Genomic DNA, 18,797 nt, shown 5'->3' with positions numbered 1-18,797 from the left:
AAATAAAAAAATAAAAAAATAAATAAATAAAAGACATATTTAAAAACTCTCAAAACACAACATAATTACAAAAAAAACTGAAAACATAAAAACTAATTCAAAATATTAATGATACTATAATAACACTGATGTATATTAATATTACAATTCAGTTATTTAAAGTATATTATTAATAATGCTTTGCAAAAAAAAAGCATAAAGAAAACTATTTTTTTTAGAAAAAAAATTTTCAATGTCACACCACAAGACACAACATGAGTGTGGTGTGTGTTACATAAAACATTCATGAAACAACAGCTTTTCACGTTTTTATACAATCACAGCAGCTCCCACCCCATTCTCAGAAAGAAGGAGTGTTTTCTCTGTCAACAGCAGGACAGGTTCTCAGGAGCGGTGGATGTGTATGTAGATCTCCAGATAAACAGCAGGATGCACTGGATTGAGCGCTGTCATCTCTGTCTTTGGTCATGGATTATTTTGGGAATTAATGTGGTAATGCAGCCCTGCTTTAACAAGGACTGATCAGGTAGGCAGAGTTTAAATCTTTTATGACATCATACAGAATCACCAATCGGCAGCGTTTCCCAAAAGCATCGTAAGTTGATCGTAGAACCCTTGCCACCAATGGAGCCCTGGCAAAACAAATACAAGAATAAAGTCATGGTCAGAATTATTGGCACCCTTGATAAATATGATCAAAGAAGGCTGTGGAAAATAAATCTGCTTTGTTAATCCTTTTGATCTTCCATTAAAAAAATCTAACCTTTCATTGATGTAAAACTAAAGACTCTCCAAGGATCACAGCTGGAGAATTGCAGAGATTAGTTGAGTCTTGCGGTCAGAAAGCCTTAAAAAAATGATCAATCAGCACCTACATCCCCACAAGTTGTTCGGGAGGGTTTCAAGAAAAATCTTCTGCTCTCATCCAGAAACAATCTCCAGCACATTCAGTTACTGGAACTTAAACGGGACCGGCTTCTATGGTCAGATGAAACTAAAAAAGTTTTTAAAAAGTACCCCATGTCCATGGTTAAACATACTGCTGGATATCATGGATTCTATCAAATACCAACAGAAAAAATCAAAACCTGACTGCTTCTGCTAGAAATCTTATAATAGGCGTGGTTGGATCACACTGTAAAAAAATCCTGTAAAATTTACAGGAATAAAAAAAGAAAAAAATACAGCCATTTTCAGTGTATTTTTACAAAAATAAAAACTGTTGTTTTTACAGAAAAAGTCTGGCAGCTGTTGTTGCCAAAATAATTTTGTAAAAATTACAGTCACTATAAAAAAAATCCTGTAAAATTTACAGTGATTTACTGTAAACAAACAAACAAATAAACAAACAAACAGACATTTTAAGTGTAATTTACAAAAAAATCTGGTTGTTTTTACAGAAAAAATCTGGCAGCCAAAATACTTTTGTAAAATTACAGTCATTGTAAAAAAAATCCTGTAAAATTTACATTGATTTACTGTAAAACAAACAAACAAACAAACAGACAGACAGACATTTTAAGTGTAATTTACAATAAAATCCTGTTGTTTTTACAGAAAACATCTGGCAGCCAAAATACTTTTGTAAAATTACAGTCATTGTAAAAAAAATCCTGTAAAATTTACATTGATTTACTGTAAAACAAACAAACAGACAGACAGACATTTTAAGTGTAATTTACAATAAAATCCTGTTGTTTTTACAGAAAACATCTGGCAGCTGTTGTTGCCAAAATACTTTTGTAAAAATTATAGTCACTGTGAAAAAATCCTGTAAAATTTACAGTGATTTACTGTATATAAAAAAAAAAAAAAAAAAAAATACAGGCATTTTAAGTGTGTTTTTACAAAAATATCCTGTTGTTTTTAAGAAAAAAATCCATCAGCTGTGGATGCCAGAATAAATTTGTAAAAATGACATCCAACGAACATCAAAATCAACACAAAAATGTGTCACTGAGCACAAAATGAAGCTTCTGCCATGACCGTCCCAGTCCCCTGACCTGATCCCTAAAGAAAACGAGTGGAGTGACCTGAAGAGAAGAAGCACCAACACGGATCTGGGGAGATTCTGCATGAAGGAATGATCTCTGATCTCTCAGGTGTTCTCCAAACTCATCAGGCATTATAGAAGACGACTCAGAGCTGTTATCTTGGCAAAAGGAGGTTGAAAAACTTTCAGTTGTTTTACTTCAATGAAAGATTCGATTTTTCATATTTTACTAAGAGTGGCAATAATTCTGACCATGACTGCATGTTAGTCTTATAATGCGATTTCAGATCAAAGCTTTTGAAAATGCATGAGCGGAGAAAGTGTTAAACGTGTTGTGATGTGTTCTTAATTAACTGCGTGTCTGACAACTACATCATTCGATAGGGACTTGCTTTTACGAGTGTTTTTCATTTAAAGATTTTAGTTTGGTCATTCTGTAAATTCTTAGTATGAGGCAAACTTTAACCACTTATTTAGAAATTTTATACATATCACTTGATATAGTAAATGTTGCATTTAAGGTGTGTTGGAATGTTTCGCTGGAGATAAAAGCTAAAGTAGGAACTTTGAAACAAGAGTTGTGCTTGTAAACACTGGCATACGCCTGTTTGGTATGTAAACACAGAGAAAGAAACTATTTCCGTACAAATACAGCATACACATCCACCAAACTAGTAAAACAACATACAGTATATTCTGATAAATGAAGCTAGACAGGTAAACAGAGTGCCTTTCTTTTAAAAATGCAAAACAAAATCAAAACATTTCCAATACGACTCATTTCCAGATCTGATAACAGAATCTTAAGAACTAGTCTGATCAATTAGCAGTCAGCCAAGGGTTGCTTTTTGGATTCTTGTAAGACTAGTTTTTTCTTTTGCAAGTGGTCTCATTTGTCTTTTAATTCCATTTTAAGGGATCCAAGAGAGTTGGGAAGAGTGTTTAAAATGATGAAGCGAGTGACACAAAAGTTGTTTTTGGGAACTTTTGTGATTTGCATCATGGGTTTCTACTATTTTATTGCTCCATACCTCCTGACCACACACAGGTAAGCACACTCTTGTTTATTTTTTACATTTAGCCTACATATTTAGCCTATATACACTATATTGCCAAAAGTATTGGGACACCCCTCCAAATAATTTAATTCAGGTGTTTCAATCACTTCCATGGCCACAGGTGTATAAAATCAAGCACCTAGGCATGCAGACTGCTTCTACAAACATTTGTGAAAGAATGGGTCGCTCTCAGGAGCTCAGTGAATTCAAGCGTGGTACCGTGATAGGTTGCCACCTGTGCAATAAGTCCATTCGTGAAATTTCCTCACTACTAAATATTCCACGGTCAACTGTTAGTGGTATCATAACAAAGTGGAAGCAATTGGGAACAACAGCAACTCAGCCACGAAGTGGTAGGACACGTAAAATCACAGAGCGGGGTCAGCGCATGCTGAGGCGTACAGTGCGCAGAAGTCGCCAACTTTCTGCAGAGTCAATAGCTACAGACCTCCAAACTTCGTGTAGCCTTCAGATTAGCTCAAGAACAGTGTGTAGAGAGCTTCATGGAATGGGTTTCCATGGCCGAGCAGCTGCATCCAAGCCGTACATCACCAAGAGCAATGCAAAGCGTCAGATGCAGTGGTGTAAAGCACGCCGCCACTGGACTCTAGAGCAGTGGAGACATGTTCTCTGGAGTGACGAATCACGCTTCTCTGTCTGGCAATCCCATGGACAAGTCTGGGTTTGGCGGTTGTCAGGAGAACGGTACTTGCCTGACTGCATTGTGCCAAGTGTAAAGTTTGGTGGAGGGGGATTATGGTGTGGGGTTGTTTTTCAGGGGTTGGGCTTGACCCCTTAGTTCCAGTGAAAGGAACTCTTAATGCTTCAGCATACCAAGACATTTTGGACAATTTAATGCTCCCAACTTTGTGGGAACAGTTTGGGGATGGTCCCTTCCTGTTCCAACATGACTGCGCACCAGTGCACAAAGCAAGGTCCATAAAGACATGGATGAGCGAGTTTGGTGTGGAGGAACTTGATTGGCCTGCACAGAGTCCTGACCTCAACCCGACAGGCCACCTTTGGGATGAATTCAGGCGGAGACTGCGAGCCAGGCCTTCTCGTCCAACATCACTGCCTGACCTCACAAATGCACTTCTAGAAGAATGGTCAAAAATTCCCATAAACACACTCCTAAACCTTGTGGAAAGCCTTCCCAGAAGAGTTGAGGCTGTTATAGCTGCAAAGGGTGTGCCAACTCCATATTAAACCCTACGGATTAAGAATGGGATGTTATTAAAGTTCATGTGCACGTAAAGGCAGGCGTCCCAAAACTTTTGGCAATATAGTGTACATATATTTTACACGCGCACACACATACAGTGGATATAAAAAGTCTATAGTTCAGGGGTGTGCACACACTTATGCTTTTAATTAAAAAAAGTTTTTTATTTTAATTATATTTTCTCTGAAAGGTGTCACTTTGGTTTTTTAGTAGCATAGTTATTTTTACATTAAACTCGAAAAAGTTGAAAAGTTTGAAAAGTTGAGCAACAACCATGAACAACGCCAGTGACATGACGCAACAGAACCCACAATTCAGTTCGGCAACGCATGACGTCACCCATCCATAAGGGAACATTCCATTTTCTCATTCTGCAAACGTTATGAGATCGTTACTTTTGAATGTTCTCGGAATGTTCTGAAACAAGTAGTAACATTTAAAAACGTTAAATGAACGTCCAACTAAAACATTTCATAAATAATATTTTTGTACTAACGTTTTGAGAACATTATTAGAGTTAGAACAAACATTTATTTAATGTTACTGGAAGAATTTTTTCATAACTTTGAGAGAACCTTGATAGAACATTAGCTAAAGTTCTGACAATATTCCCTGTTAGCTGGGCATTCAGTGCAACTTATTGAAATTATGTTTTTCATTATGTTTAAAGGACCATTTCCCTGCTACTTGATTGTGACTGTTTATCTTCTATTTTTGTATCTTCTTCAGTGTTCTTCTGGCTCCATGTGCACCAAACATTCAAGTGTGGAACAAGAGCATCAGAGAAGATGTGGCCTGTACGCCTAAAGTCGACCTGATGTTCATGAAGACCCATAAGACGGCCAGCAGCACTTTGATGAACATTCTCCTCCGCTTTGGAGAAAAGCATCAGTTGAAGTTCGCTCTCCCAGACGGCTGTAATGACTTTTCCTACCCGTCTAGTTTCTTTCGAACTCAAGTGAAGAGCTACCAGCCAGGCTCGTGCTATAACATCGTGTGCAATCACATGCGATTCAACGCACCCGAAGTGAAGAAGCTTCTCCCAGCGGACGCCTTCTTCTTCACCATCTTACGAGATCCCGCAGAGCTCTTTGATTCAATGTTTCACTACTACAAAGGTTACATACCCCAAACATGGAGAATCCCTGGAGAAAACCAACTTAAAGAGTTTCTCGCCCACCCAAACCACTACTTCAACCCAAAGGGAATCAACGCCTTTTACCTCAGGAACCTACAGTTTTTTGACTTTGGCTTTGAGAACAATTTGGAGGCTGGAGATCCAAGAGTTCAACAGGGCATTGAATACGTCGAAAAGCACTTTCAACTTGTTTTAATATCAGACTACTTTGATGAGTCGCTCATTCTGCTGAAAGACGCTCTATGCTGGCAGATGGATGACTTGCTGTTTTTTAAGCTAAACGCTCGAAATGCCACGACTCTCATGAGCCCGGAGCTGAAGACTCAAGCTCGGCAATGGAACGACGCCGACTGGCAGCTCTATCGGCATTTTAACGCCACTTTCTGGGCCCGTGTGGAGGCCTACGGTCGGACCCGAATGGAGGAGCATGTGAGGGAGCTGCGCAGGAGAAACGCAGAGATGGAGGCCATCTGCATTGACGGCAGGGGAGCCGTGGAGGCTAAGGACATCACAGACAGACACATGAAGCCCTGGCAGCCCATTGGAAAAGCTTCCATATTAGGCTACAACCTGAGGACCGATATTGACCAACAGTACCAAGAGCTCTGCAGGAAAATGCTGACACCTGAGATCCAGTATTTGACTAATTTAGGAGTCAATTTATGGATCACTAGATTGTGGGGCTGGTTTAAGGATAGTATTGTGCAGTTTGTTTAAATGCTTCATATGGATTTTTAGATTCATACAAAATTAATAGCTATTTATGTTTCATTTTTAATGCTCACTGTTTCATATTCAGTAAGGCCGTGTGTCCACCAAAGCATTTTTAGCCAGCTAAAAAATGCTAGCTGTGGTCAAGATGCTTTGCTTGCTATGATACGGAATATCCGCGGAAGTGTTAGGGGCTGTTCACACAGAATGCGTTTTTCTATTCCAATGCAAAACTTTTCCATTGTTTTTCTATGTAAACACGCGCTAGAAGGACGTGTATGACTGTTACGCTCGCGTCACACGTGTTTTACAGCGCCTCGCACACGAGCGTCACGTTTTTTAAGACGGCGTGTCAAGTTAAAATAATTTCAACTTTTACACGCAGCGCCGCTCATCATTATCATTTCCAAAACAGTGGACCTCGGAGAACTCGGAGGCGGGGCAAGCACTGCAAGCTTTTGTTTACAATAGCAAGTTGGCATGGCAACTGTTTTATTTATTCGTTATTGCCATTATCGAATCACGTCTCAAAAGAGTGTCTCGAGACTCTCGCGTTCTGCCCTGCACTTTTTAAAAAACCATTCCTGAGCACTGCGTCTCGCGTTTTTAAAAAAACACTGAGTGCTCAAATAGACGCTCAGTGCCTTATTAAGCTCCTGCCGTTTAATAAATGTGGCGTTCCCATTGAAAACAATTGGAAAAATATGCTAGCAGCGGGGAAAAATGCTTTGGTGGACACGCAGCCTAAGTGTTAATTTGTTGGTCATTTTATTTTTAAATTAGGCTATTATTTTAGTTATTTTTTTTTAAATATACTAAAAGCTACGAGTAATATATAACAAAAAATTGTGACTGATTTGTGTGGTCACATGTACTGTTGTTCGGCGAATTTTTGCAGGTGAAAATTCGTTTCAATCAGTGTTGGGTAAGTTACTCTAAAAAGTAATTAATTACTAGCTAATTACATCTTCAACAGTGTAATTAGATTACTGCAGTAATTACACCGTGTCTACACCGGACGCGAGCGGCGATATGCGACACAACAAAAGACAATAAACTCATTATAATCAGTGATGTTGTCTACACTGAATGCAGCGCGACGCAAGCGACAAATCTCCGACAGTAAACTGATGTCTCGTTCTATTTATACATATTACTGACACAAAGGACAAATGTTTTGCAACAGGCGCTTTGTCGCGTCCAGTGTAGATAGCCATTAGCTGTTGCAACGCGGTCGCGTCCGGGGTAGACACGGTGTTACTCTCTCTCTCTAAAAAGTATTGTATTACTTATTGCATTCTAAATCCCATTTTAACCTCAAGCAGTTGAACAATACAAGGATAGACATGAAACAGATCTTTTAATTCTTTCAGATAAATAATATAAAATTAAATAAATTATTTTTGAATTAATCAAATTATTTAAAGGGAGAATGTTACATTAAAAACATACATTTTTACATTAGACGTGAAATTTTAATTTTTTATATATATATAGTTGTTCTATAGTCTACTCTATACAGTATTTAATGCACCTTTAACCCGCGGGAAAAATAATCAACCCGCGGGAACAATTTAAAAGTAGCGAACTTGACAACACTGATTTTGAGCCGATTTCAGATCATTGTTTTCATTTGTCACGCGTCACCTAGCAACCAGGCGCGTGTCAGTTTGGACAGGTGTCGTGCACGCTCAACGGTTTTCTCATCATCATGAAGCTCAACTTACAAGTCGAGAGCTTTAGTTAATTTTGATTAACTAAATATACCCGAGAAGTGTTGTCATGGCATTGTGTTGAATTAGTATTGCTGTCTAGCACAGTGCAGTTTCACATTATTATTGCACAATATGATATTTTTACTTAGGCCTACTTACTGAACACACCTCATTTGATGACTGTTGAGTATTAAAGATTTACCTTTCATTTCAGTACGTATTTGTTTCCACCTTGACTCTCCTTTCTATTATAAAGTGTGCTGCTTTAATAAACCAATACAAATAAGCTGTCGTCTCATAATTAATTCACCATTTTAGAGAAATGTGAGACTCTTCATTTGGGGGCACAATATTTTGTTTCACAATTTTAAAAGTTTAACTGCCAGTTCGTTTAACTGTCAGTTTCAAAACAACGAGTGACGCTCAACGGACTTTTCAGGCGTTCGCCAATCGATTTCAAGCACATGTTCATTGCTGGGCTCTCATTGGACAGCAGCGCGTCCTCTATTCCCAAATAGGCGGGGCTTACAGGCTCGTCCATTTCCCCTTAACTTGGTCTAAATAATAATGCTCCTATTTTAACATTTCACTGATTATTTTTTTTTATTAAATAATCGCTACTAAAGTTGAGCAACATCATTATTTATATCTAAATTATGTCCAGGATTGATGATTCACTGCTGCTGAAGAGAAGGCGTGGTCAGGTAGTATCTGTTACTTTTCACCGCGATGATAAAGATGGACCAATCACATCCGTTCTTGAATATATTTACATTATGTTTTATAGAACTTGCACACGCGGATTTCATTTGTCTTCCGAGGCGTATATATCATATCAACATGTAGATTTAAAAGATTATCCTCTCTAGAGATAAAAATCCCTCAACAATACAAAAATCGCCTAAAGATTTGAATGCGTCTCAATGAGAGATTCGGAGCTCTGGGCCACCAAGCGCCCACAACAAGATCCTTTGTGTCTCATCATCGGACAACATTAACCGCCCAATGCCGCTGCCGCACGCACGCAGAGGGGGCGGAGACTCCCAGACTCCGCCCAACGCCGGTTAATCGACGGTCCGTCTGAACCGAACTGCAGTGCAGAGCCGGAATGGGGGGCTTGGCCCCGGTCCAGCACGGTCAAAATTAGCTCTCTGTTGAAATAAATGCAGTCAGCCAGTGGAAGCGGCTGAGTTCCTGACGCCCTAGTCCTTGCAGCCTTGTATGGGGTGACAGAGCCCCGCAAGGCTGCTGCTCGGGTCTGCTTTCGTCCGCAAACGTCTTTTCCAGCAGCAACTTTACAGTGAAAGGACGAGAACAAAGGCTTTATCTGTAAGTAAACCTTAACACATTCGCCAAAAGTTCAAGTTTGGACTTCTTTAGCGCTCACTTAATGATTTGAAGATAATGCATGAGATTGTGTTTTTCTTAGTCCAAAACAAGCCTAAACTGTACAAAAAGCAGGACAGATGGAAATAAAATCGAAAAACAGGAATAACGAAAGTGCCGCTGATATCTCAGCGCTTCCTTTGTTCTATCTGCCGTTAAACAGGAAAGTCTAAACTTGATCTACTCGATTAATAAACGGCAGAAACGTGACCAGCAGCCCACTACAAGAACTGAATGTACTATTTGTACCCAGACAGACTGACTGTATTCCCCCAGTCTGCCACCTACACACACATAAACACAGCTTTAAAGCATTATGGGTTATTGTTGACTATAAGAAACTTCCATATGCTTAAATGTTGTAGTGTGGGGTTTTCAAAAAGCAGCATTTGCAGCCTCTCGATGCCAGACTCGTTTCTCAGTTCATGTTAGGACAAGGTGTCTTTTTTCTCCACCATTTTCACCTCATTCAGCAGAGCTACAGGAAGCAGGAACACCACATATCTGTGAAAGAGACTGTCTAGGGAGCTCCAAAGCAGATGCATGCATGGCACAGTCCTAAATTTAGACACAAAGATGAAGTCATGCATACGGGCATCATCGCTGGAGACGTGTCTCCTTTGCTGCTATAGTTATTTCAGCATCATGCAAATGACTGTGGTCTGCTTTCAAATGCTTCTGCAGAATTCTGCATGATTGCAGTGCCATTTCAGTCATTGGATCACAAAGCCCTATTTTTTGCATTGCATTGGTGTGCATGCAATTTTAGGGCTTATTTTGTACAGTTATGCAATTGCTCATTATTGCATGGTGAATATATATATATATATATATATATATAAAAAAAATATAGTATGGAATAGGGTATCGTTGACGTGAGCTGGAACTGTGTCAGCAGGGGCGTGTTTCCACAATCAGTCTGTTCTGCAGCAGGCATTTGGGTTCATTGGGTTCATGCGCGCTCAGTATGGCGGGCTGAGGCGGGGGAAAATGTGACCTCGTTTGACTGGATTTGGAAACGCTCCAAGCTGCAGTCAGGGAAGTGGAATGGGAGGCAGGTGTCTGGCTCCACGATTGCAAAAGAAAAGAAATGCATATGCTGCATTGTTGCTCGTTGCATTTGTCGTTCAAAACGTTTCTGTGCGTGGTGCATGTTGCTGGCTTGCACCGAGTATATCGGAGAGATTTTGTCATCGTCTGAAGTCTGTCTGACTCAGCAGGAATGTGGGAGGATGAATGTTTCTTCAGAGCAGAGATTATGACCTTAAATTTACGAGATATTATGCATGCATCTGATGTTTTGGTAATAGAGCACAGCAGTCGAGTTGCAGAAGTAAAAATCCCATGCATTTATACATGGGTTATTTATTTTGTTTTTATTAATGACTAGTAAACCTTTAAAGACAGACCTACTGTAAACTATGAGGTTGTTAATAGACGGTATATGCCCACATTATTTCTTAAATAGCTTACTTTTTTTAATTATCGTGTTTAACAGCAGAGTTCTTGATGAAAAATTAAATTACCTATGATTTTTCAAAGAAATGTCTACCATATAGTGCTGTCACATCCAAAATATATGTTTGTTTGCTTAAAGCGATAGTTCACCCAAAAATGAAAATTCGGTCATCATTTACTCACCCTCAGGTTGTTCCAAACCTGTATGAATTTCTTTGTTCTGTTGAACACAAAGGAAGATATTTTGAAGAATGTGGGAAACTGAACAGTTCTGGGGCACCATTGACTTCCATAGTATTTTTTTTCCTACTATGGAAGTCAATGGTGTCCCAAAGCTGCCTGGTTACAAACTTTCTTCAAAATATCTTCCTTTGTGTTCAACAGAACAAAGAAATTTATACAGGTTTGGAACAACATGAGGGTGAGTAAATGATGACAATTTTCATTTTTGGGTGAACTATCCCTTTAATATATATGTGTGCATTATATAAATACACATATATGCAAATATGTACATGTACAAATACATGCAAATGTATATATATATAATTTATATTATATATAAATATAACAAATTTTTCTTAAATATATATACATGCATGTGTGTGTATTTATATATAAATAATTATATACACTCATATATTATAATAAACTGTATATTATATATATATATATATATATATATATATATATATATATATTTATATATATATATAATATAAAATATACAGTTTATTCACTATAGTTTAAAAAAAAATGGTAATAAAATATGACAAGATCTCAGAGTTAAACTGTCAGAAAAAATGAATCTTAATTATGTCAGATAACACTTAAGCAAAACATGGTCAGATCAAAGTGTCTGAATAATTTTTGGTCCCAAATTTTTATCAATTTTACTGGTAGTCCACTGTATGAAGAATTTTTGGGTATAATATGTCACAGTTTACTTTATTTTGCTATCCTCACTTACAGAAATGAACTATAGTGTCCTGCAATATTTAATAAAGACATTTTTTTTTTTTTTTTTTTTTTTTTTTTTTTCCCCACACCCTTATGGGAAAAATTAATGACAAATCTAAAAATCATTTACTCACCCTTCATGTTGTTTCAAACCTGTATATTGTTGTTTTTTAAACAACATAAGGGTGAGTCAATGACAGAATAATAATTAATAATTGATGATTGATTTTATATATTTTTTTGTTAAAAATATTAATCACTAAAATATTTTCACTAATAGTGAAAAAAAATATATAGGGCTGTCAAGCGATTTAAAAAAAATTTAATTACATGATGTGCCGATTAATTAAATTATTCGCAAATTAATCGAACATCATATTTCGCTGAGAAATTACTGTCAAAAGGTAATTTAAAGTCATTATGTTAAATGAGAAAAACATCAAATAGACATTATTAAAAAGTAGCTTTAGAAATAAATATTTTATTTGATTCAACCTAGAATTTATTACACACAAACTTTTTGGCTTCAGTGGCCATGATTTTTATCAGAAGCTGCATATGAATTTGTATTTAGATATATTTACAGACCAAAAACCAGAATAATTTCTTTTATGTTCCGCAAATGAAAACATTCCGCGTTTGAAACATAATTTTCATTTTTGGGCAAACTATCCCCAAAATATGAAATTATTTTTGAATGAAGTGATACTCTAAGTAAGAAACTACAACTGCCAGTAGGTGGCGATAAATGTTGAAATGAGTAAGTCATTGAGTCATTTATTCATTTGATTTGTTTAAACGGCTGATTGATTAATTCAGGAATGAAGTAAATGGCTCTCCTTATGAATGAGTCATTGAATCACTGGTTTACCTGACTGATTCACTCAAAACACGGATTCATTTAGAAATTTGTGATATTGCGATATCATATGATGTAAATGAGACACTCTCATAGTGGGGCATTTTTGGTAGGTAGGTCTGGGGCGGGTGCGTTAATTGCAATACATCGTTTTAATCGTTTTATTTTTCCATAACTAATTCATTAAATTTACATGTTAGATTGACAGCCCTAATATATTCAAAAATTGCTCTCTTTCTCCCTCTCCTGCAGGTTCTTTCTTCAGAAATGACACCAACAGGAGCAATGGGGGATCCCCATAGGTAGGTCGAGTCCCCCAGTAATCACAGTGTTTGTTTTGATCACAGCGTCCTGAGCGGTGATTTCCATCTATTGTGCGTTCACTTCCTCAGAGCTGACAGCTGTGTTCCTGAACCTGGTGGCGGGGAGAGGAACTACCCCGAAAGATCGACATTCCATCTGTCTGACGTGGGATAGAGAACGGCCCTCTGGGGAGATTGTATCCTCATGTATATTATTTTTTATTTCCTAAATCATGTATATCCTTATTTTCTATGGTTATGGCGTGCGGTACAGATGAATTATGACGCTGGGGCTCTTCCCCCATCTATGTGATTAATAACATTTTAGAAAAACCTGGGACTCTAAGCCTTGATGATATGCTCTTCGGAGGGGGCGGCAGTAAAGACACACAGCACCTCAAGACAGACTGGAGCTTCACTAAAGACCCACATGTCTGTGTTTGCAAACTCCACAGGGGCCCTCGGGGGTCCGGGACCCTGGCGGCGGCGGCAGCAGCATGTCTTCCACTTGTCCACTTCTACTTTGCACGGCTGGACTCTTTCATACCTCTGTGAATTCCTGTGAACAAGAAAAAACCCACCAAGAAATGTTAACAGTGTTCTTAATTGACTTGCAACAATGCTGGAATGTGACAAACACTAGCGGTCGACCAATATGTGTTTTTAAAGACCGATACCAATGTCAGGGTTCTATGGAAGCTTGTTTCCGCCACTAAATAACATTTTTTAAAACTTTAAAAATTAAAATTAAACTTTTTATCTCACAACTCTGATTTCTTTTCTCAGAATTGCAAGATATAAACTCAAAATGGCAAGATATGTCAGAATTGAGTGATATATAAACTCACAATAACAAGAAATAAAGTCAGAAGTGTGAATTATAAACTTAGAATTTAGCCTTTTAAATTTGCAATTGCGTGTAATAAAGTCAGAATTGCGAGTTTCAGAATTGAGAATCTCCCAATTCTGACTTTATAACTCGAAATTGCAAGTTTATATCATGCAATTTAGAAAAAAATGTCAGAATTGCGAAATGTAAACTCCCAATTGCGAGAAAAAGTCAATTGCGATATAAACTTGACTTTTTTGATGTCTCGGAATTGTGAGATATAAACTTGCAATTGCGAGTTATAATGTCAGAATTGCATGATAAACTCAATATTATGAGAAATAAAGTCAGAATTGTTGTAAACTCACAATTGCGTGTTATAAAGTCAGAATTGCGAGAGAAAAAATCAGAATTGCGAATTTCAGAATTGCGAGTTTATATCATGCAATTCTGAGAAAAAAGTCAGAAGTGTGAGATAAAAAGTTGCAATTACCTTTTATCTTTATTCGGTGGTGGAAACAAGCTTCCATAGGGTTCCCATAGAAATATCAGTGAATTCTAAATGTGATCTGGAAAATCATGAAAATTAGTAAATTCGTTTTTTCTTTTTTTGAGTATGTGCTGCTTATTTAATCATCAAAATATGTTCCACAATGTGATTTTTTTTTTTTTTTAATTGACGAATGGCACTAAAGTAATGCAACATTATTACTTAATTTCTGTGGGAACCCTGCAGTATCTATAATAAAATTGAATAATAGCAAATGAGACCGAATTGCCAAATGTAAACTTTTTTTTTTTGTTGTTGTTGCATCTTTATTCATTTATAATTCTCTAAAAAGTATTTGAAATCAAAACTAGCACCGGTCGGTTATCGGCCATTTTGACATTATCGCCAAATATAAGTCTATCACTACTCACAGAATCATTTTGATGTCCCTCCTCAGATCCATCCATACGTCTTCATTACTAAACCACGTCAACGTCAGTCAATACTCACACCTTACAGTATTTACTAAGGCTAAGAGTCCCCACTTCTCATGCAGTTACTAAAAAGCTACAGAGTTCATCTTTTTTGTTTCATTTTTTAGAATTTGCTTGTTAATTTTTTGCTTTTTAACTTTTTTTGTTGCTTTGCCGGTATATTAAAGTGTAATCATGTACGTTGTGATATAGAAATAGCTGTAGAGACGCATTGTTTCCTTGTGGTAAGTGACTGAGATGCTGCCACGGATTTGAGACACTGATGAATGGTGCTATTTTGGACTTTAATCTGCTCCTTGGTAAGGAAGCTCAGATGGGTTTTATTTTATATTTTCATGTTGAGAAGAGGTGTTGGTTCTTTATTGTCTGGTTGTCGTAACTCGGATCGACTTTATTCCCCCTTGTTGTTTCTGTGTGGCTTTCTCATTGGACAGAAAAACAGATTTGCTGAAGAGTTGGTGTTTTGTTTCCTTTCATTTTTTTTTTTTTTCGTCTCAGATGATTATTTGCAAAATAATTCTGAAACTACAGACAGCCGGAGCAATCACAAAACTGCAATTATTAACACTATATTTACCCTTTAATGTAAAGGTTTAATTCAAGGAGTAGTTACAGTTCCTGGAACTAGTCACTTCAGGCAATAGCAAACTCAGTCTAGATCTCATACTTAAAGCACAGAGTACCTTACGGAGTGAATCTCATGTTTTTGTTGAGCAGTGAGTTCCTTAAATACATCAAGGACGCATTCAAATCAATGCAGGATGTTGTTGAGGGTGACGGTTAGCGGTGCAACGAATCACTAAACTCGCGGTTCGGATCAAATTAGGTTTTTTTGTTTGTTTGTTTTTTAATGTAACTTTGCCCATTTTAAGTACTTAGATAATAAATAATTAAAGAAAAATATACAAAGAATATGAAGTTACAAATAAAGTAAGGTCTAACAGCAGTATTCAGGTACAGAAATTTAATCATTAAATGTAAAATAACACTATAGTCTTCACTGTATAAATTATATATAGATTAATCTTTGTTAAAGATGTGTTTTGTTGTTGATGACAGCATATTTATAGGCTGCTGTCACTTTAAGAGCTAATGAACGGATGCTATATAGCTATTTAGCAATATAGAACCGTTTACATTCACTTAAGACATAACCGACTGAGTTTACGAGAATATTTGCCGAGACGGGTACTTTTAACACAATTTTGTGCGTATCTGTCCTTTCAAGCACAAGGAGACGTGAAAAATAAATCAATTCGGTGTTCGCGCGCTATCTAAAACGCGCCTCTGTGTGTGTGCGCGCGCGCGCGATCGACTTCTCTTTAGCCTGTTCGTGCTCTCGAATGGTTTAAAATCGCTCGAATGTCCAAATTGTCAAGAAAAAACATGTGGAAATGATAAACTTTATGATGGTTAAACTTAGCAATTAATCCGTGAATCACATGCTTGCCGAACCGTGAGGCGTGGTCCGTACGGATCAACTGCGATCCGTTGCACCGCTAGTGGCGGTGGTATATATATATAGCTATTACACACACCAGGGCAGCTGAGGTCAGATTTATCATCCGCCGTATCCTACACCAGCTAGGAACGTCTAATAAGTACAAAAACACTCATCCGTTTAGAGCACGGTGTCCTTCGATGTATTTTCCAAGGCAAAAAAATGTAGCATCAAAACCAACGGTCTCACTTAGATTTTTAGCAACCGCTCTTGTAAATGAGTTTTATGGGTTTTAGGAAAAGAACCAAAAGCTTTATATTTATTCTTTTGGGTGATTCATTTAAGTAGCACGGGGTCTTCACTCAGTATTTGCAGTTTTGTCTTTGCTTCCAGTTCACATACTTCTAACAATCCTAATTCAAAGACCAACTGGAAAGCCCACGTTAGTTTCTTAGTCTTCCATTTTTTCCACTACACTGGGGACCTTCCCAGCTTGCTCTAGTCCTTCCTTAGTGCTTACTGCGTATCGACCGCATGCTCTCCGCTCTTCCTTTTGTTTCTGATCTGAATAATTCTCCTCGCAGTTTCTTCTCATAGATTAGGTATATGCCAACTGTGTTGTAAATAGCCAGCGAATAGCTTTGTCGTATGTTGAATTATTCTGTAATAATTGTGTATGATTGGTGTACAAAACATGAAGTCGAGCCTCGTCATCTTTTTAAAAGATGAACTGGTGTTTCATGTCATTTTGCAACTTAAGCTGTAGTTGAATAAATATGCAAGCTCTCACTATTCTTGGTGTTGTTTATTGACCCTGTGATTGAAATATTACATTATATACACTACCGTTCAGTAAGATTTTTTTTTATTATTCAGTAAAGGATTGGTTCACTTCAGAATTCAAAGTTCCTGATAATTTACTCACCCCCCCATGTCATCCACAGGGGTGAGTAAAATATTTCTCTTCAGTCGAAAAGAAATGAAGGTTTTTGAGGAAAACATTCCAGGATTTTTCTCCATATAGTGGACTTCACTGGGGTTCAACGGGTTGAAGGTCCAAATGTCAGTTTCAGTGCAGCTTCAAAGAGCTCTAAACGATCCCAAACGGGGAATAAAGATCTTATCTAGTGAAACAATCGGTCATTTTCTAAAAAAAATAAAATTTATATACTTTTTAACCACAAATGCGCATCTTGTACTAGCTCTTTGATGCGCCTCACGTTACGTAATCACGTTGGAAAGGTCACGCGTGATGTAGGCGGAAGTACAGAGCAAGTGTTTAAAAGCGAACGTGCAAAGACTAAGTCAAACGACCTTTACAAACAAAGGTAAAACAACGATGTCGGACGATTTTGAAGTTGGAGTATTTCCACCTACGTCACGTGTGACCTTTCCAACATGATTACGTAATGCGTGGTGCATTTCAGAGCAGTGCAAGACGAGCATTTGTGGTTAAAAAGTATATCATTTTTATTTATTTTTTTTAGAAAATGACCGATCATTTCTCTAGATAAGACCCTTATTCCTCGTCTGGGATCGTGTAGAGCTCTTTGAAGCTGCACTGAAATGACCTTCAACCCGTTGAACCCCAGTGAAGTCCACTATATGGAGAAAAATCCTGGAATGTTTCCCCTAAAAACCTTAACTTGTTTTCGACTGAAGAAAGATAGATAAACATCTTGGATAACATGGGGGTAAGTAAATTATCAAGAAATTTAAATTCTGAAATGAACTAATCCTTTTAAGTTTAAATGGGAAAGGAAGCGTGGTCTCAGACTTTTGGACTTCACAGTAATTATTCGCTATTTTCAGAGTAAGTGTTTCCTGGTCAGGTAATTAAGAAGACAAATATGATCATTTAGTTTCTAAACACACCCATTTTACTTCAAGTTTGTTCAGCTCGTTCAGATGCCAACGCTGTAATTTCATAAAGTACAGGCCTTTCTATGGAAAGTCTTGCTCTGTGATTATGTCTGTTAGACAGACTCCGTGGTTATATTCTGAGGGGACAAGAAATCTTTTCAGCTGTAATCACATGGAAAGTGCCTCTAAGCGGAATCCAGAGCTGGAATTTGGAATGCCGAGGCACAGATCCTTGTATAAGCTGATCATTTGACCGTCTGAGAGTCTTGCACAGATGGCACTGAAACGTCTCCGCAATGGACAACAGCTCTGGTCAAGCACACTGCTCATCAGTGACCATTCGACAATGATTTGTACAGCTGAACCTCTCTGGATGGAGTTTAAAATCTTCTCCATCTGTTGGTTGTAATGATCTCTTTGCACAAAAAGGCCTTTCATTAACAACGCATCGCCGGTCATGTGCACACTATGATCATATAACCCTGGTGCTTTTAACCACATTTTGGCAGAAATAGAAGGTGTCCAGTTCTACGGAAATGGGTTGCTGGATTAAACAAGATCTACTTAAATGTGTTTCTGACTGAAAGGATACTAGAGAACAAACTCCTGCACCCTTTATTTTAAAGATTACATTTGCAAAGCAGTCGTAAACAAGTATTTTGACCATCAAGTCACCCTTAAAAATGTCTGCATGTCATCGAGAAATGTCAACTATATAAAATAGTTGGATACATCCTACTTTACCTGCGTACATACAGTAAACTAACAGAAATCAATATATACTATACAGCAAATCTCGGATGTGTGATTGTGTGACTATATTTCAATTTCATTTTTTTATTTTATTTTTTTTTATTTCAATTTTATTTATATCC

The 18,797-nt window shown here is 37.4% G+C and overlaps 1 protein-coding gene across 2 annotated transcripts; it reads left to right on the top strand.

Moving 5' to 3' along the window:
• The first annotated feature begins 333 nt into the window (after positions 1-333).
• gal3st1b (galactose-3-O-sulfotransferase 1b) lies at positions 334-16,851 on the top strand. 2 transcript variants are annotated; one of them, XM_051908641.1, is made up of 5 exons: positions 334-526; positions 2,910-3,041; positions 5,006-9,169; positions 12,756-12,805; positions 12,896-16,851. In XM_051908641.1, the coding sequence occupies exons 2-3, from the start codon at positions 2,941-2,943 to the stop codon at positions 6,129-6,131; spliced, it is 1,227 nt and encodes a 408-aa protein (XP_051764601.1). In that variant the 5' UTR covers positions 334-526; positions 2,910-2,940; the 3' UTR covers positions 6,132-9,169; positions 12,756-12,805; positions 12,896-16,851. The 2 variants fall into 2 exon arrangements, with proteins under 2 accessions (XP_051764601.1, XP_051764600.1); XM_051908640.1 differs by lacking the exon at positions 334-526 and having other exon boundaries at positions 849-3,041.
• The last annotated feature ends 1,946 nt before the right edge of the window (positions 16,852-18,797 follow it).

Source organism: Ctenopharyngodon idella, chromosome 10 (genome assembly GCF_019924925.1).
Source record: "Ctenopharyngodon idella isolate HZGC_01 chromosome 10, HZGC01, whole genome shotgun sequence".
Taxonomy (NCBI): Eukaryota; Metazoa; Chordata; class Actinopteri; order Cypriniformes; family Xenocyprididae; genus Ctenopharyngodon; species Ctenopharyngodon idella.
This window is presented reverse-complemented; position numbering and strand designations above follow the sequence as displayed.

Coding starts and splice junctions, on each gene's coding strand:
- gal3st1b (XM_051908641.1), top strand. CDS start 2,941: ATGATGAAGCGAGTGACACAAAAGTTGTTTTTGGGAACTTTTGTGATT. Junction 3,042..5,005: donor TACCTCCTGACCACACACAG/GTAAGCACACTC, acceptor TATCTTCTTCAG/TGTTCTTCTGGCTCCATGTG.